The 25,867-nt window shown below is 41.5% G+C and overlaps 1 protein-coding gene and 4 non-coding genes across 5 annotated transcripts; all 5 read left to right on the top strand.

Moving 5' to 3' along the window:
• The first annotated feature begins 1,609 nt into the window (after positions 1–1,609).
• On the top strand, positions 1,610–23,462 carry NOP58 (NOP58 ribonucleoprotein). Its single transcript, XM_014307145.2, has 14 exons — positions 1,610–1,791; positions 3,744–3,796; positions 5,914–6,038; positions 7,056–7,192; positions 8,361–8,425; positions 9,716–9,850; positions 10,729–10,874; positions 11,829–11,955; positions 12,599–12,762; positions 13,465–13,599; positions 14,780–14,841; positions 17,323–17,456; positions 22,325–22,446; positions 23,134–23,462. Exons 1-14 carry the CDS (start codon positions 1,610–1,612, stop codon positions 23,188–23,190), a joined length of 1,644 nt encoding a protein of 547 aa, XP_014162620.2. The 3' UTR covers positions 23,191–23,462.
• On the top strand, positions 4,060–4,148 carry LOC115948175. The gene has a single exon (XR_004082023.1). It is a non-coding gene; the product is annotated as a small nucleolar RNA SNORD70 (small nucleolar RNA).
• LOC115948176 lies at positions 9,012–9,099 on the top strand. The gene has a single exon (XR_004082024.1). It is a non-coding gene; the product is annotated as a small nucleolar RNA SNORD70 (small nucleolar RNA).
• On the top strand, positions 10,972–11,055 carry LOC115948173. The gene has a single exon (XR_004082021.1). It is a non-coding gene; the product is annotated as a small nucleolar RNA SNORD11B (small nucleolar RNA).
• Positions 12,123–12,208, top strand: LOC115948172. The gene has a single exon (XR_004082020.1). It is a non-coding gene; the product is annotated as a small nucleolar RNA SNORD11 (small nucleolar RNA).
• Positions 23,463–25,867: the final 2,405 nt, after the last annotated feature.

Below are 25,867 nucleotides of genomic sequence, written 5' to 3'. Positions count from 1 at the left end.
GCGGGGGCGGGAGGGGGCGGTGGGAGGCGCCCCCGGGGCCGCTGCCCGGGCCGTGCCTGGAAGCGGGATTCGCGGGAGCGGTGCAGGATTCGCGGGAACGGTGCGGGTCCCCGCAGGATTCTCGTGTCCCGACACCGCTCTCCCAGAGGAACAAGCAGCCACCTTCCCAGGGCTTTGCCAGCCTCCTGACCGGGTGGCTCCGGGCTGCAGCTCCCTGGGGCTTTGAGCAAGCCTAAACTAGAGTTGCTGCAGCGTCGTGCTCCTTTCTAGCTTTTCTCTTGCCCGAGTGTTGCTTCATATACAGTTTTACTAGCTTGGTCATAAGTTTGATCATGATATCCTTATTTTTTCCCCTCCAACTTAGTCTTGGAGTTTAAGTTGCGTGAACATGAGTGCAGTTGAGAAGAGAGGAAGGCTTTGGTTTCCTTTGCCTTTGCCTGCAGCAGAATTGCACCCTTGCTGCTCTGTGGAGCACGGTATTTCCTTCCTCTGCCCTGAAACCTTTTCTCCTCATTGGGGTGAAGCCGTGCAGTTCAGGAAATATTTTAATATAAATTTTAATATTTTAATTTCTGAAGGTAGGTTAGGCATGAAGCAAAGGTAGGAGGAAGAACATACAGAGAGAACTGCAGGGAGGTATCTGCAGAGGTGCTGCAGTGTTTGCTGCAGCTGTCAGCAGTTATCCATAGGCGTGTATCCATTTTTATACACTAACAGTCTTGATTTTAGCAGTTTCTATGTCTTTCATTTTCTCTATGTGCCCGTGTCTGTTTATGGAGGCTGAAAAGAGTTGCTCCAGCGTTTTGCTGTGCCTCGCAGTCATGTGGGATGTTAATTGCTAGGTTTCTTTGCTCAGCTACTAATTGAGTTTAAAAAAAGACAACCTCCTTCAACCAGAGTTAAAAAATCTTCCAGGGAGCAAAATTCATGATACTGGGAGTGATTTCTGCACTGGGTTAAATTGCAATTGCATTGCATTTGCGTTGTGGGGACAAAACCACAAGGAGTGAGATGTAAAGAACACAGTGTTGTAAAGATTTTGATTATTCTCCTGAGCCATTTTCTGTGAATTTGCCATGCACTCTGCATTTTGTGAAATGCTTACAGGCTCCAAGAGCGTAAGTGTTAATCTTGTGCTGCTTAAAAGCTGAGGGGGTTCCCTGTGTACAGAGATGGGATTGAGCCATTGCTGCCTCTTAGGTAATTGTTGGTGTGGTTGATGACCAAGCTGTGGTGACTGACTGTTCTTTACAGGGATGTTTTCTTTTTTGTTTGGGTTAGCTCTGGTTAATGAAAATCACTTGGGGGATCACTGTTTTCTGTTAGATTTCCCAGATGTCTTATTTTTCCAAAGCAGTGGTAAATTTGGGTTTGGGTCACTGTGGTTATGAGTGAGTCTTGTAGAGGAGGTGGAGCAAGCCCAGTTTTGATAAAGAAGAAGAGGGTTTTGCTTTAATGTTCCAGATCCAGGAGGACACAGCAGTTATTGAAGAACTTCTGTAATTCAGGTGAAAGTAGAAATGTTGCACTATTGTCTATTAGTAGGGTAAAGCTGCTGGGTGAGAATGGTGAAACAGAGATCACTGAAGATGAGTTTGTTGACTCAATCATGTTAACTACTGTAGAGTGGTTGGATGCACTGTTAATGTTTCAGGTCTCCTGTGCTGAAGAACTAAATATAGTTGTGTGCTGTGTTTTTTTTTTTTTCCTGCAGGTTCTGAATGAGAAAAAGCTTCAAGAAGTTGATAGTCTGTGGAAAGAATTTGAAACTCCTGAAAAAGCAAACAAAATGTAAGCAGCTTTGTGTGGGGATAGAAAATAAGAAAATAAAGATAGTATAGAAAGTAATCTTACCTGTAAGGAGTTGCAGCTGGGCCAATTAGCAAAGATTAGGAACAGGCCTGACTTTACCAGGCCACAGCTGTAACCAATGAGAAGAAGAGTGCTATAAAAGAGTGGGGTGGCTGGGTGAGAAGGGGACTGGAGTCAGGTGGCTGCTTTGTGAAGAAGAAAGAGTCAGTGCTCCGAGGAGCTGCCCATGAAAAAACACCAAGAAGGTGTGAAACTTCTGTGATGAGGAGACAGCAGTATGGAACCCCTGCAATGAGATGACAACAGGTGATAGTGTGGCTTGTGGAAGGACGTGGCTGCCTGTAGTTACGCACAGCTGAGGTTCAGAATGAAGTACTGATTTTTGGCTTTCAGTATTGTAAAAGCTGTGAGCAATGATAATGTGAAATTAGATATTCTGAGATGCTTACAATGGAATATCAAAGTGAAAGAAATGCTTTACAGTGTAATTTAGTAGAAGTCGTTACCCTGTGTCACCAAAGCAAAAAAATTGAACAATATTTTAAGGTGATGTGGATGCTTTGACAAGGACATCCAAGCTTGTAATGCTGGAAGTGTCAGTGAAATGACAGGGTTTTGTGCTCACAGGAAATTCTTTTGGTAAAAACAAAGCTTAATCCAGGTGAAACTACATAAATCACTGAATTGGGAGCTAGTGTTGTTGCACAGGGATTGCAGTGTCCACTAATCAAGCTGACCTTTCTAGCAAATTGCCCTAAAGCTGGGGACAATGGTGAGTTCTTTCCAAGTCTGTCTAGTGGTTTTATTGGAAGATTTCTAACCAGCTTTGATTATAATGGATGCATCTGAGCCAGCTGTGCATTTCATATTTATCCTGCTCTGTAGCAGTACTTAGAGCAGAGGCCAGAATATCCCACATCTGTCTGTCTGTAATGTGGTTAATCTTGTCCTGGAAACATCATCTTGGGCACTTGTTATACAGGATGTGGCTCTTAATGGGATCTCTACTCTGATAAAAATAATTCCTCTTTTGCCTTTTTGAAAAGGCATCAGTGTAAGCCTGAAGCTTTTGTTGGGATCTGCAAATGCTTAACTCAAGTATTCAGCTGTATCTGTGACCTTGCTTCCTTTGCTGATACTTGACTCACAACCAGCAGTGGTTAATCAGAGCTGGATTAGTTAAATGCCTGTCCCTGACAAGGAATTTACTGGATTGAGAGAGCTTCTTAAGTGTAACTATATATCAACACCACGGGCTGTGTGAGGGATAGAGGGAAGCTGTGCCTGAGGATCTGACACAGGGTGGTTAAACACTCTTCAGATGATTCTTGGCTCTGGTCAGCACTTAGGGCTTTAAAGAAATTTTTGTTGTTTGTCTTAAACTCAGCTCAGAACTTGTATTCTAACATGTAATTACAGGGGAGGACTTGAGGATTCATGGGCAATGAATCAGTTCAAATTTAAAGTCTTTGAAGATGTATTTGGTTGAAAAGCATGTTAAATCTGAGCTGTGCAGGCTCTGCATTCCACAGAGGCAGAACATTTCCTTTTGAAGATGAGTGGAAAGATGCTATCATCAGTCAGTCAGGGTGCAGTGTTGAAATTTAAATGGATGATGTCTGTCTTTAAATATGAACTACAAAGCAAAAAGGGGGAGGTTAGGTTTTCTGGTGATATTGGTCCAAGAAATAGCAAATCAAAATTCCTTTTTTTTTCCTCTTTATGTAATGATTGTGGGAGCCAGCTGAAGCGTCACACTAGACTCGGTTGGCCAGTTTAGTGCTCTCAGTCCTCTTTTAAGGGTCTGCATATTGATCTTTGCTCTCTTGAAGCCATAGGGAAAAGAGAGGAGCAGAGGCAGAAAATGATAAAATGGTTCTAGCATGTGGTTTATGTACACTTGTTTACACACTTCTATTTTATTTCTTTAGAGTAAAGCTGAAACACTTTGAAAAATTTCAAGACACAACAGAAGCACTTGCTGGTGAGTTAACACTATTATTACAAAAAAATCAAATCTCTATCATGCATTAGTTCACTCATTACTTGCCTGTGTCCATGCTCTTTTTCTTTTCTTAACTTTTAAATTACAGCTTTTTAAAAGTGAGCTGGTTTTGATGGTTATGAGGTCACCTATCCAGTCTATAGTGCAGTAAAGATGTCATAAATTGTATTTTTTTCCTTCAGTGCATATTTTTAAGCAGTTTACAAATGAGCACTGTGTAAGTTGTGACTGATACATGTAGCCTGTCTGTTGTCAATGATGGATTCTTGTTGAAGCTGAGTATCACTGATTTGAGTCAACAATTCGTCACTACCACTGAGACAACAGACAGGTATTAGAGAACATTCGTTACTAGAACCACCTGGGTTTTATGGATACATGTTGTGCCTGTTTCAGCCTAAGATAGATCTGCGTTCTCCTCATATTCAGGAGTTTAAGCAAAATGGAAAGCCTTATATTCAATATTTTTTAAGAATTCTGCACGTAAATGCTTGATGTGTGGCCTGGTTTGAACAGAAATGGTAGGAATTCTAGGCAATAATTCAGAAATGGTGTGAGATTTACTGCTGAATGTGCTGTATGACTTAAGTAGGTGAACGTTCCAGGTCACATTTATAATTAAAGATCAGTTCTTCATATTCTGATGCAGTAGGGGTAGCTTATAAAGGAAGCAAAGAAACAAGAATGGAGACACAACCATCAAACATGAGATGCAAGTAAAAGAGCTGAGATTGAAGCTGTTGTATGTTCCTCTCTGTGGCATATTTTTTTGGATTATGTTGCTTTTGCATAGGATTGGATTCAGCTTTGTATTGTTAGGCTGATTAAAAAACCCTCAAAAGTATCCAACACCTTCTACTACTTTGCTTGAAGTTGACTTACCTGTGAAATGGAGATGTTCAGACTACTTATGGCTCATTCATTTTGAAGGCAGGACTATGTATGTGGCTGTTTGTAGGGGGATAGAAAATAAGAAAATAAAGACAGTGTAGAAAGTAATCTTGCCCCTAAGGAGTTGCAGCTAGGACAATTAGCAAAGAATTGGGAACAGGCCTGACTGGAACAGGCCACAGCTGTAAGCAATGAGAAGAAGAGTGCTATAAAAGAGTGGGGTGGCTGGTTGAGAAGGGAACTGGAGTCAGTTGGCAGCTTTGTGAAGAAGAAAGAGTCAGTGCTCTGAGGAGATGCCCATGAGAAAACACCAAGAAGGTGTGAAACTTTTGTGATGAGGAGACAACAGTATGGAACCTCTGCAATGAGATGACAACAACTGTTTCAAGGGCTTAGGTGCTATTGGCCAGCTTGCAGGGTAGAAAATTATCTGCATTGCAGAAGGGTTGAGAGGAAGCTCAGCACAGCACTTTGATTTTACTTTTACACGTCATTGGATTCTGGAAACCAAAAATCACTAGCTGCTGTTACTGTGGTGATGTATCAGTCCCAGAAGTTCAGTGGGGCACAGAGCTGACCCTCAGAGTTGTATAATTGCCTGCTTAAAATATATTGTGTGGGATTGTAAAGCTTTTACAGATCTATTAATATTTAAGAATTAAGAACATCCTTTAAGGATTCTCCTGTCTGCATGCTGTATTAAAAGGATCTGTCTGACTGTCCAGTTTGGCATGATTCCTGGGGCTTTAGATAGTACATTATCATCACCAGAGAATGCAAATAAGCCATTACTCAATTTAGGCTATCATGGTTGCTGCCTAAGGGACCTGGCAAATGGTTGGTTAATTAAATTATGCACAAAATATTCCCATCTAACTTTGCTGTTGGAAATGTTAAACATGTATCTACAGCATATGGCATGCTGTTTGTAGAGATCCTTAAACAAAGTTGGCAAAAATAGAACTGAAAACATATGGAGCAAGGAGAGGCAACTAGGAGAAAGGTTTTTCATTTAGGCCTTCAGAGGAGGATGTGTATAATTTTCTTCTATTTTGATTTTTAGCTATTGCATGGTGAAGTAGTATTGCCACTCAGACAAGAGCTGCTGCGGACAGTTAAAATAAATACATGAAGTTAGGAGTAATTTTTTTACAGGTTTTAGAAGGGGAAAGAAACAACATCTTTGGTCTTTTTGTTTTATGCAGCATCCACAGCTCTTGTAGAAGGCAAGCTCAGCAAGAACTTGAAGAAGATTCTCAAGAAGATAGTGGCAAAAGATGCCCACGAGCAGTTGGCTGTGGCAGATGCCAAACTTGGAGGTGTCATAAAGGTGATAACTGATTTTGCTGTTTTTTCTTTTGTCTCATGCTGCTGAAATGCTACAGTCAGATTCCAGAGATTTTGCAGTTGCTAGCAATGGATCATGCTGCCAGTGCTGTATTTGCAGCATAGAGGATAGTTAATCCTAGTATGGGTACAGGGAAGATGTTGTCTTGAGAACACAGGTGACTGATGTGGTAAGAATGCAGTGAGGTATTCAGGTTTGCTTGATTTCTCTCTTAAATATTGGTTAGAAAGCCAGCACGTAGAAAAATTAATTTTCTAATCATCCAATCCAGAAAAAGAGTGGAGGGAGGAGCCAACCAAAAAACCTAAGCCAGGCAGACATATATTCCTCACTAACAGATGCAGCAATAGTAGGGTGATGATTTATTGTCTTTCTGGGAGTGGACATTTGTTGTGCATTCCTCAGTGTGCAGGCAGCTGTGCACACCTCTTGGTCTTTGCCTGCCCAGAGGAAGGAGGAGGTTCAGTGAAAGTGGATTGCTTTTTCCAGTGTCTCCTAGGTGTCAGATACCAGTTTCCCATCTCACGTCCAGTTGCTCCCTGTTCCACTGAACTTTGTTCTGACAACCTTCTCGTGCTGTCTTAGGAGACTGTGTAGGCTGCAAAATGAGGGCTTAACGTTAAAGTGAATAATAGCAAGGACTTTGAACCAATTGTTCACTCTTCTTCTCTGTAAAAGACACAAAGCCCCTAACTCTCTACCTCTGAATTTTCTTTGTGACCAAACTGTTTCTAGTAAACTTCAAAATCTTGAATCTTAAGTTGAGTGTTCTACATAGCAGATAGGGCATTAATTATAAATCTGCTCTTCAAAGTGGAATATTAACTGTGTGGGGAACTGGGGGTGTCACTACCTTGAACATCAAAAATGGATGAAACTTGTGTGATCACAGGATTGCAGTGGGAAAGCCAGTTAAAATGATGTAAGGCTGCTGGAAGAAGGACTTCAGAGGAATGTTGTGTTGTGCCTGACTTTGGACCATTGATTTCCACCCTGCAGGAGAAGCTGAATTTGAGTTGTATACACAGCCCAATGGTTACAGAGCTGATGAGAGGAATTCGCTCACAGATCGAAGGGCTCATAACAGGCCTTCCTTCTCGAGAGATGGCAGCAATGTGCCTGGGTCTGGCACACAGGTGAGTTCCTACAGCAACTCTGTTTCATCCTGACTGCCCCACTCCTGTGTCCCTGCCTGTGCTGTGCTGCTTGAAGTGTTTCTGAGTATGTGGCATGGTCTCATACTCTGTAAGTCAAGATACTTCTGTATCTGAAATCTTGTTTTACAAAGGAAGGGTTTTCAGTTTGCACCCACCCTTTAGGGAAAGGCTTCATCTTCACCCGAAATGGAAGCTGGTAGCTTTCCTTTTCATGTTATATACTTCAGGATATACTTCTTCACTGTCTTTGGAGCAGTCAAGGGAATCATTTAAAGCTCCATTGCCGCTAAGAGACAAGGTGGAGACCACAATTCGATGATTTCTGCTAGGATAAATACCCATATAATAGATAATGCAAATATTAAATGCAGGGTTGTTCTTGCTGCTATTTAGATTTACTGGAGCAGTAGTTAAATACCAAGTTGTTGGATCACCATGGGATCAAGCATCCATTAGCGAGTAACTTTTTAATCCTTATTCTGACAAGAGCTTGTCCTGTCACAAGCCATTGGCAAGTTAGAGAAATGCTTTGCTGTAGCCAATTCCTTAAAAGTGTGTTTGCTTAGAAAATGGGCATTAATATTGAAAAAGGACTTTTAAGATGCAATTCCTCATTGATAGCAAGTGTCTTTCACTGTAGCTTACAGAGAAATTGTTAACATAACATTAAAGGCAGATGGTAATGGGCTTTCTCAGACAGTAAGAATCTGTTCCAGGAAGTTTCTTTTGTTGCTTCACATTAGTGTTGCTGGTATTTGCTTCTAGGGAGGTGCAGTTTTGTGGATTGCTTCCAGCTGCTGCCCAACTGGAAATGCTGTTGACAAAGACATTTTGCGGATAACCATGCAGAAAAACCAAAAGCCAATTAATTCCTGCCACAGCACTCATGTTCAGTCTGCAGCAGGTGGTGCAAATAACCTTCACTTTCACCCTGGTCATAGGGTGTGGGAGGGACTGGTGTTAGGGCTGTTGTGAAGCCTGTGTCAGTGTGGCTTCTGGCCCCAGCTGAGAGCAGTCAGTGGCACAGAACTGAACTTGGTTTCAATGAACCTGTGGACAACTGTATTAGTGTTAAAAAGAAACAGGTGGGGCATATTCTGTAACAGGATGTCAGGATGCTGATGAAACTGTATTTGTGTCTCCTCAGCCTTTCCCGATACAAGCTGAAATTCAGCCCAGACAAAGTAGATACCATGATTATCCAGGCAATTTGTAAGTATATTTAGAGCTTAAATTATTAATGGATTTGGCTCAGGATAGCTGACTTCTTTACATTGGCTAAAGAAAAGTATTGCTGTCAATTTCCTCCTAGGATGTCTTAGTAAATTAGGCACTGATGTTCATCTAGGCATAAAGTGTGTTTTCTCAATAGGGCTTTCCACAAGCAGGAACATTTTTAGGGCAGTACAATAAACTGGCATGCACTTTTCCTTAGCATAGAAATCAGCTGAACTACAGGCAGTGTTAGTTCAGTCCTCTAAGGGCTTTCCTTCCCCACATGCCTCCCTTCTGAGTGGTGCTGTGAGAATGGGCCCCACAGGATAGCATTTTCTGAGCCATCATTTAGGTGGTGTCTTGCATAGAGGGCAATGTAGAAATGGACTCCTACGTTAGGTGTGTAAATCACACTGCCATGTGTAATGCTGCATTTTGTCCCCTGCTTTCTAAATGGAAAACAGACTGAAGTTGTTAAAGCAGCTAGGAAAGTCCATTCCTCATTTTTACTTGAAAGACACATCATAATCTGCATGCTTGCTGTGAAGCAGTGGTGAGGAATCCTGTTTGGAATATTAATTCCCAGACTGTTGCCAATGATGAAACGTAGTTAAACTGAAATTAATGATGTAATTCAGTTCCTTCGTCACTACCACTGAGACAACAGATGGGAATGTTGGTATTGCATTAGCAGGAAATATTTTAGCCTCGGGGCTCTCTAGCAATGTATACTGTAGGTGCTCTACTCTAATAAACTATAAATCTGATTATTTGTCATATCTAGTAAATGGTGAGCCCGTTGGCTTTGTATTTGGTATATTTATATTATAACAGCAACTAAAAGGCTTGCTCTTTTAAATCAAGTAATGGAATACCAGATCAGTTAGTTACCAGTAAAACACTTTTTCCTCAAATTTAATTGGATGCCTAGATTTTACATCAACCTTGTGTGTAGCACTTTGGCTGACTAAGAGGAAGGAGAACTGGCTGCTGCGCTCTTTCTAGGGGAATGTGCTTTGCAGCTGTTAGGGAGTTTGTCCAAGATGGTCCCAGTGATAAAACTTTGAGGCCACACTTACAGGAATTCCAACATTTCTATAGTATTGTGCTGGTATTACACAGTTCTCTGGAAGTAAAGACTTTTAAGTATACTGCAGTTTGGTTTATTCCAATATTTATAGAGTGAAATGCTTCAGGTAATCTCCCTCTACACTATTGGTTGGTTTGAGAGTACCACATTGTTAGTTTGCCCCTTTAGAAAAAGAACTCCATCCTTCTTTCCTTTAGCACTTCTTGATGACTTGGACAAAGAGCTGAATAACTACATCATGCGCTGCCGGGAGTGGTATGGCTGGCACTTCCCTGAGCTGGGCAAAATCATCACAGATAACCTGACCTACTGCAAATGCGTGCGCAAAGTCGGTGAGTAGCGAGGGCATGGCAGTGGGCACCATGTGAGTGAGTGGCACTGGTGTGACACCCACTCTGCTCATCCAGCTGCCATCACCCTGAGCAGTGCTGCCTTCAGCAGCAGGGTAGATGGGGCCAGCAGGAAAAGAGGGTATGTTTGCGTCTGGATCTTGGTGCAATTTGCCATTTGGAAACTTAAGTGAAAGGCAATGCCACATCACCAACCAGTCCTTCATGGACCACCAGCACATCTTAGAATCACAATCAGCAGACCAGTTTGGAAATTAGCTCCTAAAAAACTTGTGTAAAGATAAATGTTGCCTGTCTCTGGATGTTCTTGAAGAGAGCAGCTAGTAGAATTAGTTGTAAGAGCAGGAAGCATGACTGCTATATTTTGGACACTTGCCTCACCTCTTGGGCTCATGTGCTTTTTATTGATTTATTTTTTGCTTGGTTGGTTTTTTGTAATAATGAAGCTTGCAGTCCAGAGAGAGACCTGTGGTTTATAGGAGCTTTTTCCCCCCTAGCTGTAGAAACAATTAAATAGATTTGGTTAGTGGTAAGTGACTGCTTCCTGGAATTCTATTCTTCACATATTGTCACTGAAAATTTTGCAGCAACCAGCTACTGAAAAGGTGAAGTATGCAGTATGGACTTCCTGGTTTGTTTTGGTTTTTTTTTCTAGTTTCAATTTGAATATTTCCAACCATTCCTAGTTGGTATAAGCACAAAGTCAGAACACTGACATACATTTTAGGAATTTGAAATAGTGTGATGGCAGACTTGACTCACTGTGTTTATTTTGGCCTTTTATCTTCATCTGTTTCTGTGCTTTTTTTGCTAGTTCATCTCGCCCCCAGCACAAATATGCTTTCATCTGTCCCCCACAGGAGACAGAAGCAATTTTGCTTCCTCTGATGTTTCTGACATCCTACCAGAGGAGATTGAGGAGGATGTGAAGGCTGCCGCTGAGATTTCAATGGGGACAGAAGTATCAGAAGAAGACATAAACAACATAATCCATCTCTGTGATCAGGTATGTACACATGAATGGATAGCAGTAGGACTCTGTTTCAGCTCAGAAGAGCCACTTCTGCCAAGGAGAGCTTTTCCCAGGGCAGTGCTAACTCTTGTGATGGCAGTGATGATTCCTATATTGTTGCTTTCCTGATGTTCAGACATGAGGGTGCACAGTCACTACCTCATCTGAGCCATCTCAGGCTGTTGATGCCTGCACAAGGCCTTCTGAAAGTGGCAGTCTTACTTTTGGGAGGAATTTTTTCTATCATTGTACTTTCAAGAATTTGAGGTAATAGCATTGTATCACCTCTTTTTAATCTGTCACTGTGGAAGCTAGGTGATAAACCCTGGATTAAAAATGGACCACTGAAGCCCCAAAAGAATTAGGATTTCTACCCTGCTCTCTTCCGGGCCGTGTGTGAGCAAACACCCTCTGACTTCAGTTGTGTCAGTTGGATCCCTTTGTGATCCAGGAATGGCAGGGTTAGGAGTTCCTGTTCTTGGTCTAGACCAGGCTGCTTTTTTATGTGCATTCTAATTGTGTTTGTTTGTATGAAACAAGTAAAGAGCACGTATCCCATTTCAAGAGAATGGTGGCAAAGATTTATGTGAAAACTGAATACTCCAGAGTTTTGTCCTAAAGAAAATAAGTATACTTGCTAAGTATTTTTGTTCTGCTTCTCTGTCTTTGGCATGTTATCAGCTCTTTTATCAGGAGTTTTGCTGAGAAAATAAGTTGCATAAGGGAATAAGCAGAACAGATCCAATATACTTTGTGGATGTAGCTCTGCTCTGGCAGTATGCCCTATATAAAGTTTCCCATAACTCTGGCTCTTGGCTGTTTGCATTTTGCAATTTGTTAGTCTCCTACAGTGGAATTCTCAGCACTTCCTTGTGTCAGTATATTTATCTCTTTCTGTTTTTTGGTCAGCTGATACTGACTCCTGTAACCAAACTCTGTCTGTGCCAGGTGATTGAAATCTCTGAGTATCGGACCCAGCTCTATGACTACCTGAAGAACAGAATGATGGCCATTGCTCCCAATCTCACTGTCATGGTGGGAGAACTAGTGGGAGCAAGGCTCATTGCTCATGCAGGTGGGTTACTGTGATCAACATGAATGAATCCTAGGTGACCTCCTCAGAGGTTTTCTTTGAGGAGCTGGTCAGCTAACAGCATTATGTAAGGCCTGGTGCACATATCGTGGTAAATAGGGCGAAGGCAGCACTTCAGGAATCTTGAGAATACCAGCATGAGCTTGGTAGTAGTCTGTGATGACAAAGTTCTCAGTTGGCCTGAATTCTTTTTGGAATATGAGGGCAACTTCAGTCACTACCTCTTCTGAGACACTTACTGAGCCTCCTGCTGGTAGTTCAGTCACTTCCGAGGTATAAAACCAGCACCAGGCATTTATAGTCAGACTGGCTCAAGATAGCAGCCTTATTTCAGTTATCTGTGCTGCAGTTTTGTGATGAAATGTTCTTGCTGTCAGACTGTCAGGAGTAGGCATTATTCCAATGGAATATGTTTTATTGAGTCAGCCTTCTTTCCTGATGCTCAAATCAAACCAAGACAGTTGAGGCATGAAAGACTGAAATGGTTTACCTGTCCTTCAGGAAACAAGTGGGAAACAGCTTTTATGAAAGCAGATGGATCTGAGCTTCTTACACTATTCAAAAGCAGGACTCTAGCCTAGCTGCTTCTCTGACAAATTACTCTTGCTGTGTCACCTCTTTCTAGGTTCCCTCCTGAATCTGGCAAAACATCCAGCTTCTACAGTTCAGTTGCTGGGTGCTGAGAAGGCACTCTTCAGAGCACTGAAGACTAAAAGGGACACACCTAAGTTTGGCCTTATCTATCATGCCTCCCTGGTGGGACAAAGCAATACCAAAAATAAAGGAAAGGTAATTTACATAGTTCTTTACTGGCTTGGCTTTTTCCAGGGCATTAATATCTTGAGCTTCACAGTGAGGCTTTTCCATGGCTTGCTTTACTGTATTGCTTTGTGATGACATGGAAAATACCACTGTCCTACAAATCTTTGAATATTGTTCGCTCCTGTTCAAAAAAAGGAATAGGATTGTCTGTTTGACATACCTGAGCAATAATAGGTGTATTCCAGATGAGTTAGGATGTAACAGTGGCTTTCTCAAGGGGAATATTACTATTTTCTTCTATGTGATAGTAAACTAAGGTGTTAAAGGCTTTAGTCTGGCTTGAAAATTGGACTCTTTTTGTACTAAAGGTATTAACAGCTTGGTCTTAATGCTTAGTCTTTCATTATGCAGGTGGATGAATGTGTGTTTGAATTTTGGAGAAAGTCTGGGGTGTAATTTCCAGCTAACCTGGTCTAAAGGTTGGGGTAGAGTAGGATATGTATAACTGACTTGCTGTCTCAGACATTTCCCTCTGTTTATCAAGGAAGCAAGGTGTTACATTAACAGTATTTCAGTGTTGAAAGTATGAGACACTAATTACTTTTTGGACTAAACACTGGTTGTAAATGGTTACTTTGTTCTTTTGAATGTGGGTATGGTTTCCAGATCAGAGTGAATCATTGCCTTCTGTTAAGTCCTAGCATTTAATATTATTTTTGGCTTTTCCAGATTTCTCGAATGCTGGCAGCAAAGACTGCCTTGACTATTCGTTACGATGCCCTTGGAGAGAACACCAGTGCTGAAATGGGAGCTGAGAACAGACTAAAAGTAGAGACAAGGCTGAGGCTTTTGGAAGAGAGAGGGGTAAGTCTTACAGAGAGCTGCATGAAGCTGTCATTCTTGTTCAGGGTATGATTTCCTGACACTGCTTTTTGACTCTTCTCTCAGTAGCATGTCACTCTTACCCTGTAGTTTCTCCCAACTTTGGCTGGAGTGGCCAGGTGTGTAAGTTGGCTGCAGGCATTTATGTATCAGCTGTTGTTCTTTACAGGGTGTCTTTATTTGCTTTATACTGAAAAATCTTGATAGTGATGAAGATTAATAAGATCATTCCCTCCATCTCTATGAATTGCAAGGATTAATTACTTCATAGTTTCTTTCTCTTTACCTTAGGAGTATTTGTTTCAATATTTTTTCCACCCTGGTTCCTGGAATCTGGGCAGAATCTGGTGATGCTTAGTCTTAATGAGCTTTCTCTGTAGCTAAAGCAAGATGTTATTCTGCAAATTGCTGCACTGCCCTCCTACCACCTGATGCATATCCTGGCTCTCCACGTCTGCTGCTCCATGTTGCCATCAACACAGGGTGCTGGGAGTACATAGGGACCCTTTCCTCTTTTAGCTGGCTGCTGCATGGGATCTTGTGGATGACAGCTGGGTTCAGCCTTCCAAGCTAGACCCGATGCCAGTGCTCTAGTACTGGCATTACTAGAGCAGAAATGAAAAATGCGGAAAAACCTGCCCACTCTCCATGGACAGTGAAACTTCCCATCAGAGCAAAGGCAAGGAGACATGTTAACACCAAAAGACAAACCAGTCACCTCACAAGTACACATTTAATTTAGTTTGGGGCCTGTGTTGTGGCTTTAAGGGTGGCTTTATGCCCGCTGTAGGATGATACCTGCCCTGACATGCAGTTATTCTTGCCAAAGAAAAAAAGTGCACAAATTTGAGCTGCTTTTGGGAATTTGGAGGTACAATGTTATGTCATGCTACTGTTGCATGTTTGATCCAGTATTAGGTATACCTTACTTGAATTGGGCCCTTGAAGAGCAGCATTAGGAAGGCCATTCTCACTTCAGCCTTCCTCACCTCAGTTTCACTCCCTGTCACTACTCTACACTCAGGTGTAGAGCTAATGCCAGTACACAAGAGCTTGACCCATAATACATGTCTGTCTTTTCATTTCAAGAGCTTAATAACTTGTGTTGTGAATTCTTTTCCTTATGAGTAATTTGTTTTTCCTATCTATATTTTTCTTGTAGATAAGAAGAATTAGTGGCACTGGAAAAGCCTTGGCCAAGGCAGACAAGTATCAAAACAAGAGGTGAATAGTTTTTCCTTTCAGCTTGCTGGGTAAAAATAACTCTCCATGGTTTTATTTCTGAAAAGCTTTTTGGTTGTGGGCTGGGTTACCCTAAGATCCAGAAAACATTTTCTATGCTATTTAAACATTGCTAATAAGTTCTGTTGCTAGTAAGAATTTCCTTTTCCCCAGATTTTCTAATAGTAAATTACTGTCATCATCAGATAGCAAGTACTTTAGGTGCTACCAGCAGCACCCCAAAAAGCAGGGTCTTAATATATAGCAGGTTTATTTATTACAATTCCAAATGAAATAAATTGGAGAAAATCAGAGTATGAATTAATTTCTTTGCCATGGAAGCTGTCCTAGAGACCTACTTAGCCGTCTTATTCTTAAAAAAAGGAAAAAAAACTAGACACCACTTGCTCTGAGCAAAGCTTCATCTCCTTATTTAAGTTGTGTATGTAATAAAGTAACCTGTCTTAAGCAATAAATAAGGTGTTTATATACTCTGGACACTGTTAGAACAGTTTCTGGTGCCCAAAGTGACTCTGTTAATTGCAACTGGGGCAGCTGAACATCTGAGGATTTGAACAAGGTATTATTAGTCTGTGCTGTGACATCTGGGTTTATTGCTTAATTTGGTTGCAGGCTTCTTGCTTAGCTTGCCCTGCTTATTTTGCTGAGCTTTTGGTGTAGAGAGGGCAAGAGCTCAGCAAAACCAGGTTGTAGTGCTCATTCTGTGAGGAAAAATTAGCACTGTTGCACCCATCTGCAGCCCCCAAACATCTTTCTGGAGTCTAGCTGTGACTTCTATTTCCATATGCCAGGCATTTCCAAGTGTAGTGACGGCTGTGATTTCTGGAGCAGCTTTTGCAGACAGTGTCAGTCAGTAAATGAAGCATCAGGGTGTGTCAGGAGGCAGGAGCTGAGAAAGGAGGTTGTTAAAGAGACAACATAGATGCTGGGGTTTGACCTCTGGAAATGAGGAATCATGAACTCCTGCCAGGACATGTTTCTGCTGTTAGACATGCTTTGCAAACATGTCTAGGCTTGGGGAGAATCTGAAGATAATTCCTGGCTGTTTGGCATAGTCTGGCTACCTAAAAGGGAAACTAACTCAGTACTTGTCAAATTGTCCTTGTAGTACAAAAATGGCAGTACTGCTGCATGGGCATGTTAGGCTAAAATAGTGTTTTAAGGAGATGGGCAAGAATCTTAGTCTTGTATGGAATTATGGATTTTGTATGAATTAGCTAAATTCAAGTAATGTATCAGAAGTTAAATGCAAGTTAATTTTTAGAGATGAGATTCAAGTGAAATATTTCTGTATGCTGTCCAAAAAATGCAAGAGATGCTATATTGTCTTATTTATGGTTTTGGGGTTTTGGTTTGGTTTTGGTTTTAATTAGCAGTATTATGACAATGACAAGGAAGCCATTGAGCACTCACTTGGGTTTATCTGAAGCAGAGTCCACCTTTTGCAAAAGGCTGCATAATCAATTTCTTTACCAATATGCAGTGTTAATTCCCATAAAAATAATTTCCCATGTTTAGAGGATGAGTTGATGGTACTGTCTGCTGGCATTACCACATGCTTCTCAGCCCAGTCACTCAGCTTCAGTTGCTTTTATAACCTGTGCAAGGTGTCTTCTTCAGATTCCTATTTTAGAAAAGTTCAGGTGTCCATTATGTGCCTGGGGATGAAATATTTTAGACTTAGTGTTTTAAAACTTCTCCTTTCTTCAGTAGGAATGCTGTTCTGAATAAGAAAAGAACTTCTTCATTGCTGTTTGATGATTCAGTTACCCCTTACAAGTTCCAATTAAAGAGCACTGGATTTCAGCATGGCTGGTTCTGCACAGCCTGTAGAGGAGTGTGGAGCTGAACAAATGAGCATGCACTAACTGAGAAGAGGCAGTTTCAGACACTGATATTTGAATGTCCCATAAATTCAGTGATACAGGTGCTACAGCAATGAGCCATAATGTTACCCTGCCTTGTGAGTTTGCCCTCTCAGTGTAATGGTGAAGAGGCAGTGTAGAAAAAGAAGTAAAGCTACTTCTAATGCGCTCTGTGTGTGTGTGTCTATTATTACCCCTAGGGTACAGTTATGGGGTAATACACCAAATACAATGCAATACTACTCTAAGTGATGGGGAGCTGTGTGCTTGTGACCATATGGCTATGCTGGATAGGCTTTCAGCAGCAGAGAAATCAATGTAATGGGTCATTCAAGTGCCCTGTAGAGCCTTGAACAGGTATAAAGCAGGACAGATCAGACTGTTGTACTTTGTGGAGTATCTCTTTCCTAGTCATGATTACTGATAAAGGCCCTGTGTATTGGAGGGAGGGCCTCACTACCTGTGGATGCTCTGTTAGCTGAGCAGCATTGATTTTCAAATATTCTTGGTAGGTTGTGTTGGAAAGTTTATGTTCAACTGCAGGGCCTTCCCTGAAGGTTTGCTCTTCTTAATACATAAACTTTTCTCTTCATTACAGTGAAGTAAAGGTGTTTGACCCCTCTGGTGACTCAACGCTTCCTGTTGTTTCCAAGAAGCGCAAAATTCAGGAGGTGGATGAACAAGACACAGAGGTTTCAGTGAAAGCAAAGAAGTTCAAAGCAGAGATGAAAGGTTGGTTGTTGTGCTTGTGCTGCTGCCATGTTGCTGTTTGCATCCTGCAGTTGGGCTTAGCAGTTACAGCCAGCCACAGTACCTGGGTATTCTCCTTGAGGATGGCAGTGTATTTAAAAAAGTGACTGGCACCAGACAGCAGTCAATTTACAAGCAGTTGTAAATGTATAAGAACATTGAAAAACAAAACTCTACTCGTATTCTTGCAGAATTTCTTGCTCAGCAGGTTTGTGTTTAGTATCTTGAAGACAGAAAAGCTGCTCTCTGTAAAACCAGAACTTGCCCTATTTTCTTTCAAGAATACTATTTTATTCTGTGTAGAAGTGTTTTCTGGCATCTCCCAACATATAAAAAGGTCAGAATTTGACTTGAAATGACACTTGGAAATTTCCATCTGAATTTACGTAATACATGAACAATTGTTATTCTCTGGGGAGCTAAAACTGAACTATGTCCACAGTTATTCTTTCTCTGATAAGTTACTGTGTGAAGAATGTTTTGCAGTCACAGCTCAAAATCTATCTAGTTAAACATTATGGTTCATTTTAAGAAACATTCTGTTCTCACCAGTGTGTAACTTGGGAGGGGAAAAAATGGGGAAAAAGGAGATGACTTAAAGTCACTTCTTTGAGATCCAGAGCCAGATATGGACACAAACTACTCATCTTTTGCCAATTACCTGTGCCTGCAGCAGGTGAGGCTGTCAGAGCCCTTTCTACTTTCTCTGCTGCTCCCTTCTAGGGGATCAGAGTGCAGATGTGCTGGTTCAGTGCCTCTTCATGCTCAGGTGATGGCAGGTGTGATCATTCCAGACACCACTTAGTCCATGGTGTCTGTACATGGAGGGAGCAACTTGCAGGAATCTAAACACAGCTGAGAAGTAAAGTTACACTGGGAGAAAGGAGAATCCTTTGTGCTGTAAAGCTGAGATCTGTGCTCCACCTTGTTCTCTTATACTTAACATAATGAGAAAAGGACACGAGTACTTTGGAGGCTTGAACTTTGCCCATTTGCTTTTGGAGAATGTGGGTGTTCTCCCAGCTACTGATTTTGAACCAACTTCCCTTACTATAGCCAGAATTGTTCCCTTGGGCTTCCCTTGCACTATCAAAGCAAGTGTTGACATCTCACAGGCAGGTGAAATATTACATTGCCTTCCAGCCTGCTCTTTTGTAGTTTGAGGAGGATATTTCAGTTCATAGTTCTATTATTCAATGGTTGGTGCTTTTATACACAAACCTGCTTGTGTTTGCTTCATTTACTTTATTTCCGGATTTGGGGACTGGGTGGAGCTTAGCAGATATCCTGGAGCTGGAGGTAGTGTCCAGAATACTTGTGGACTACTGAAATCTGTGCTGTTTGGCTGCTTGTCTTTCAAATTTCCCCACACCTGAAGTACAGGCTTCAGATGTATTGTTTTTCTTCCTTAAAAGGATGGGTCATTCTTCAAATGTATGGTTAATAGCTCCTACTTTTTCCCAGTTCTTTCTGTCAACTGGGTAATTTTATTTGACTACCTGGGCATTAGTGCTAACTATGCCAGTTGTTTCAGGCTATAGAATAAATGTTTCCAGAGAGTTTGTTTATCTTATGTCACCTCTATGCAGAATTAATCCCTTTAGCCTGTCCTCTTGTGCCCTTGAAAATAGCATTGCCTCATGTTTGCAAATTATATTTGAGCACCCAGCATGGGTACATGGATTTCCCTGACACCTGCTAGGCAGAGCATAGCCTTGCTGTTTTGCAGCATGATTTCTCTGATTGCAGAGTGTGCTAGTGGGGGCTTGGTGGTCCTAGAAGGTTGAGGAGTTCAGCAAGTCACACAATACACAGAAGGGTGCAGAGGATGTTCCAGCATTAAGATTTATTTTGCACATCCACTTGAATATGCATGTGAGCCTTTAATGTCTCCTGTTCTTGGCTCTGTTGCTTTTTGCTGCAGTGCTTTATTCAGCTTTTGCCTGGTCAGAGATAACACATCCAGACAATGTGTTGTGAAAGAAGTCTCTGCCTCCTCCTTCCCCATGCTGTTTGTGCAGCTGCATAAAAAATGGGGGTGGTGGGAAAAGTAGTCCCAGAAAAAAAGGCATTCTTCAGCCAGAAATTTTTGTTGGGCTTGTATTACAAGAGGAAGGTAAAAGACAGGAAGGAGTGGGAAGCTGTCACAGAAAAGTTTTGGTCAAACCGTTGCTTTTAATATCTGTTGTAAAGAGGGACAGTATTTTGCATTATGCCAGCCTGAAGTGTAAATGTTACTGCAAGATGACATGTGTGGTGTTTTCTCTCTCCCTGTTTCAGGTGCATGAATGGCAGTAGTTTGGGTGGGAACTGGCAGGGGTCGAGGTGTGACTTCAAAACACATTCACCTTTCATACCTGTCAGGAAACCAGGTGGAAGGATTAGTGCCTGAAACAAGTTATAATCCACTTCAGGAGCTCTCTGTTAAAACCTGTTTTCATGTTGGTGAAGGGAAATAGGACAGGTGTTTTTGTGACTGTGGTCTCTGAAGTTGGATGTGGCCAAACAGAATGCATTCCACCAGCAGGGCTAGCCAGTGTCTTCAGGGAAGCCTTCAGCTTGCATTCAGCATCAGGATATGTAGTAGCAGTTAGTGACTTGGGAAGGTCTCTCTTGAAAAGAGAAATATCTTCAGTTAACGGTGTTAATGGAGTGAACCCTGCAAGATAGAAAAGCAACAGCTTGCCAGGGTGTTCTTTTCTAATAGGCAGTGTGACTTCATTCTGTACACTCTGTGGAGCATTGTCTGGAGGAGGGAGGGTACACCAGGACATCAGGCCTATGTGTAAAAGCTTAGACAAAAATGGTGGGAAATGGTGAGTGGAACTACTGCAGGTGATGTCCAGCACTCCCAGGGCCATCAGTCAAACTGCTCCTCAGGCTGCTGCTTTCTGTGCCTGAGTCAAAGCTATTGGTTTCCTTGTCAACTGCTGTGTATCACAAAGAAACCCCCACTGGCCTTGACTGACTTGGCAGTATTGCACCTAGAGGGAAAAGACCAGCACCCCTGGAGCCTTTATCCTCATTCTGGCTAGGTACAAATATGTGAGGTCTTGTGTTGAGCTTTGCTAGAAGGCAGCAGCTGAAATCTTCAGAGAGGGCTCTGCTGCTTGCTGTGAGAAGTGACAGTGCCTGTGAGCGCCCAGTGCATCATCTGCACTGTAAATTGTGACAGGTTCCACTGCCTGCTGTGTCAGACTTGATGACATCTAGGGTAATAACAAGAAATTATTTTTCAAGGTTATCACCCAACATTTTTCTTGGAAATGCATATCTTACCAATCCAACTGAGTAAAAACATGTGGCATAGCAAAATACAATGTGCATGCTCCTGTTATACAATGTGGCTTTAATATAGTTAATGCTTATTTTTCAGCTACTTTTACTTTCCCCATGTCATACATAGGGAGGTGTGGACACTTATTTTTATACCTGCTTTGAATGCCTTATGCTTGCACACTGTTCTCTGTGAATTTTGTGCCACAATCCACTCAAAGTTATATTTACCAGGTTTTTTATCTAGAATCTTTTGCTGTTTTTTTTCTGGTATGTTTTTTAATGTCAGAAAATTGCATGTGTTGGCTGCATTCTTCTGTAGACATGTCTAGAAATTTTTTACCCTGAAGCCAACTTTTTTTGTCTGAAGCTAATGTTAGAGGCAGAGTTTGAAGTGTTATTTTTGACTCATATAATCCCTCTTCTGGCTTGAGGAACTAAACTTGTGACAATGTACAATCAAGACGTTAGGAGGTTATGTGGTTTGAGTCTTTTTTTGTAATTGAACTCCTTCTTCTTGTAAGTGGTGAGTGAATGTTCTTGAAAATGAAATTGATTCTTTCCTGGGAGACCTATGGTGAGAAAATGACGTCTTGAGTCAAACCTCCAGTAGCAGAGATACATACCACAAACACCTCTGGTTTCAGCCTCAATTTTGTAGCTACTGAAGGACAGTGGTTGCTACATTCAGAACTTAGTCATGAGTACTGTGTGAAACTTAGTATCCAGCACTGACTCAGCTGTGCAAATAAATTTAACTTGGGTATGCTCCAGTAACAGCCTGGCTGCTGCATAGGCTGTCAGCTTGGTAATGATTTTTGCTTGGTATCTTTACCTCAAGATTCCTAAGACTGTGAGATGTATTCTAGGAAGTGAGTGGTAAATCACAGTTCCATTACCACTGTGATTAGATAGGGCAGCTGTTGATGAATTGTTCTGAAAACTAGCTCTAAGGTCATTAGTAAATCTTTCCCTGATTGACATTCCTCTCAGCTTATATAAATAATGTTACAAATAATACCTGTCATCCAGGATAGGAAAGTGTTTCTGCATTAAATGCTTGAAGTTGCATTGAGATCTTTGTGTTTGCCAATCTAAACAGTAAAGAAAACTGGTCTGCTTCTTAACAAATTTCCAACATCAAGATGGAGAAATCGGTTGTGACCAAGCTACTGCTGGCTAAGTGTATTTCTAAGGGGGGATTTAGAGTCCTTTTGCTGCTCCTGTGTTGCTGGTAAAAATACTTGCCAAACTGTGGACAGTCACTTTTCTGATGGAGTACTTGAAAGTGATTTGGCAGACAAATTAAAACATGCAAACTTGTTTCAAACTCTGGGAGCAGCATATGGGAATAGCATGATGTGAATTCACCAGGAGCTGGGAATAGTGCTGTCTGAACACTGCCACTGTCTGAAATAGTTGTATATTTTGGTTATAGCGGGGAGTTGTTCTGCAGGTAAGTTAACACAGACAGTAAATAGGAGTCATTGCATCCTCTGATGTCTCGTAGCTTTTCCTTTTGCACTCTTAATAACTGACAACCTGCCTTTCATTTTGTCCTTTCTGTGCTACAGAAGGGACAGCTGTAGAAGATGGTGAACCTGTCAAAAAGAAGAAAAAGAAAAAGGATAAGGAAAAGCAAGCTGAAGAAGAGGTGGTAATGAGTGAGGAACTCCCCACCAGCCCCATAACTGAGGTGAGGCAGAATTGCACAGCTACCTGATTCTTGTTGGCAATGTTCTCTCCAAAACATAGAGTGTAGAGTGAGGGCTGGGGAGAAATTCTTATATGTATAGTCCATGGCATGCAAATAGTTTTGCTCTAGTAACTTTATTTTGTGATATCCACCACTGTTATGTCCAAGAAGATTTGCATTGCAGAATAAGATCTGGAAAGTTTGTGACTGCAATGCCTCCATTCCCCTCCTGTCCTCTGCCCACCCCCAGCTCTAGTCTTCCCCCTCTCTGCATCTTTTCTAGTGGGGAAGAGTGTCCCTTGGTGCCATTCCACAGGCATCTGTCTCCACTTTGGGACTTGCAGGGAGCAGAGGCTGTACCTGCTGATTTGATACCTCCTAGAACAGCAGAGCAGATGAGACCAAACGCAGCTTTTTGCTCCATTCTGAAGTCCTGTTCTTAACCCAGGGTTGAATTTTGTGCCCTTAGTGTGTGTCATTGCAGGGCTGAGGGCAGGGTTGAGCTGTAACAGCGTGGCACAGCCTCCCTGGCCCTGTGAGCAGCTGAGGGAGGACATGGCCTGGGCTGTGCTCTGCTGAGCATGGCAGCTGGGGTGATGCTTGGGCTCTGAGCCCTGTTGCCTAGCTACACGTGTTGCTTTGCTCTTCCACTATGCCTTGTTCATGGCAACATTTGTTTGTTTGCAGAATACAGAGAAAAAGAAGAAGAAAAAAAAGAAAATGAAAGATGAGGGTGAAGACTGATGTGGAACAGGGGAAAACACTGGCCCTTGGACAGCTGCTTTGGAGTAGCATTTATCTACATAATTTGTTTAGCCTCTTGCTGAAAACTAACTTCCCTGTGTTGCAAGAGGGCAAGGAGATGGGTTTGATAGCTGTCTTCTCCCTGGAACAGGATACCCTGGTGTCTCTGATAATTAGGAGGGTTACTAGTTTCTTTTGTTTAAAAGCTCACAATAGGTCCTCTTTTCACAACCAGTCTCCACTGATAAGGAATAAAAACATTTTTATGGAGATTTTATGCCTCTGTCTTTTAACTTGTTTGCTGTTTTCTCTAGCCATTATTAGGACTGTTTCTAAGATATATTGCTTTAAATGACTTGTCAGTTCTGAAGTTCTAAATTTGTAAATGTTCTGTTGCAGTTTATTCTCTAAAGATTTCAAAGGTTGTTATATCCTTAAATTTTCCATAAAATGGATACAAATATCTGTGCATGATATCAAAAATGCTTTGAACAGTTGAGGTATGTTACCGAGTCTGCACTGTAGTTCTCTTCATAAAACCTTTTTTAAGCATCTTCCCAAAGTTTTGGATTTGCTGTGCTGCCTAACAAAATTCAGATGCGTGTTTTGAACAAATGTGAGGTAGCTTTCAAATTGCTTCATGGTGATTGTAGCAATTTCCCTCACTTGATTGAAAAACAAAACAAAGCAAGAACCAAACTAATCCTTGAAACTAGCAAACAAAAATCCAAGAAAAAAGCCCCCAAATCCCAGCCAAGCCAAACCCAAGGCAAAATTACTTCAGCTATCTGATAATGAAGCAGAAAAGACAAGTGTTTTATTAGTAGCAGAAATCAGCCATTTGCTAATTCTGCATTCTTGTGGGAATACAGATGCACTGAAGTAGCATCATGTGATCAAGACTCTAAACCTCTTGTTCAGGAAAATGAAACTTTTTTTTAAACTGTGCTTAGCACTCAATTTATTAATTGTTATGAAGGCTTTTTTTCCCCTCATGTGTAGAGATAGAGTATTACCTGAACAAAAATGAGTTTCTTCAGCTGAGTAACCTTTGGTAACTGCAGCCAGTATAGCTGGTGGTTTTTCTGGAATACTGGAGCTGCTTCCTGAGCAGCTCCTTGGTACTGAACTGCCCATGGCTCATGGCCTGGAAGAGCAAGTGGATCCCTGAGGAGATTGGTAACAGGTTACTAATGCACTGTTCCACCAGTATCAAGAATATGAACTGCCTTTTCCCCCCCTTAGGAGGGTTGCAGTGAGTTTAACTGCTGTAATTGCGATTGCCTGGGTATACTGAGACATTCCAGTTTATCTGCTTTTTGCTAGACAAGTAAAATGAATCTAAACTGAAATGTTTAAATGGGCAGAAAAGGTATTAAAAAGCATTCATAATGAAATAGAAGAGTTGACTATTACTGCCTTTAGGATTTTTTATTGTAAATGCATTTTCAAACAGGAGTCCTACAAGACATAAAGTTCAGTTTCCTCTGAACTATTAATGTAGCTTCTTCTTCAGATGTATCAGATAAATTATTTATGTGCTGTTCAAGAAACTGTCATGTATAATTTACTCTAATCAGAAAATTTATATGAACATCAGTTGCTAGTAGGTCTAATCAGTGGGATTGAAATGGAGAGGTTATTTTTGCATGGCCACTTTTTCCTTCCTTTTGCTTATTCCTTTGATAACAAGGGAATGAGATTTGCCTCTTTCCTTACCTAGCACATTTTAGGGGTCTGTCATTGCAAGCCAATGTCCAGTGCAGGCCAGCTTCCATCTCTCAAGGCAGCCCATTGGAGCTTGGTCATGAAACAGCATGTCTTCCTTCTGCTCCATGTTGGGAATGTTGATTTTAATACCCAATTAACTAGACCTTCTACTTCATTCTCTTTCAAAATGTATGTGACCCAGAAATGCTGGGTGGAGAAGGGGAAGCAAATTTGAAGTTTTTCAGTGCTGGATAGACTGCACTCATCTCCCATCACCTCCTTTAAGCAGGTAAAGGAACAAGTCCTCTGGGTTCTGGTTTGAGCTGTTAAACTCCTCATCTTCAGAACAATGAGCTGCCTATCCACAAGGGCTACTGCTGAAACATTGGTAAGTGTATTCAGCTCAAGTGCTAAATATGATCAGTGAAAATAAACAGTGGTGATAGACTGCAGTCACTGTAGGCCAGGTCACTGCATTTCAGGTTGCTTATCAGTTCAGGCGGATAAGATTGGTTTTCTCAAACATGGTTTTCCACAAACAGTGGTTTGGGCATTTATGTACAGTCTTGCACCTTAATATAAAAATAAAGCCTGTAGTTATAGCTGGGAAATTCTGCAGACTCTTTGCACAGAGTGGTGGTTCTTACCTAAGAAGTGTGACAGGCCTCTAATTGAGACCCAAACCTTTTATCTTTTTACAGTAGATTTGAGGCTTGTGTAGCCCCTCCTGTAAGGAGCAATTGTGCATCAAAGACATTTATGTAGAGCCTGAACTATGGGTCACTAGTTTTTGTAAAGGAGGCGATTCATCCAGAAATGGATCTTTTGTCTACTGAAAGCAAAACCAAACTCCCAGAACTAAAGTTAGAGTAAGGATGGAGGCTTTGAGTATTTTGAATGCAGAAAGAAGAGTTAGACTGATGATGGCACTTAAAGCAAAACAGCAAGGCCTGTAGAACAGAAGGAT

This window comes from Geospiza fortis, unplaced genomic scaffold, assembly GCF_000277835.1.
Source record: "Geospiza fortis unplaced genomic scaffold, GeoFor_1.0 scaffold112, whole genome shotgun sequence".
NCBI classification, from domain to species: Eukaryota; Metazoa; Chordata; class Aves; order Passeriformes; family Thraupidae; genus Geospiza; species Geospiza fortis.
This window is presented reverse-complemented; position numbering and strand designations above follow the sequence as displayed.

Bases quoted from the DNA above. Each gene is read 5' to 3' on its own strand.
- NOP58 (XM_014307145.2), top strand. From the start codon at position 1,610: ATGTTAACTACTGTAGAGTGGTTGGATGCACTGTTAATGTTTCAGGTC. The intron at 10,875-11,828 runs GTATGTACACAT...TGTCTGTGCCAG, and splicing joins TAATCCATCTCTGTGATCAG to GTGATTGAAATCTCTGAGTA. The intron at 13,600-14,779 runs GTAAGTCTTACA...TTTTTCTTGTAG, and splicing joins GGCTTTTGGAAGAGAGAGGG to ATAAGAAGAATTAGTGGCAC.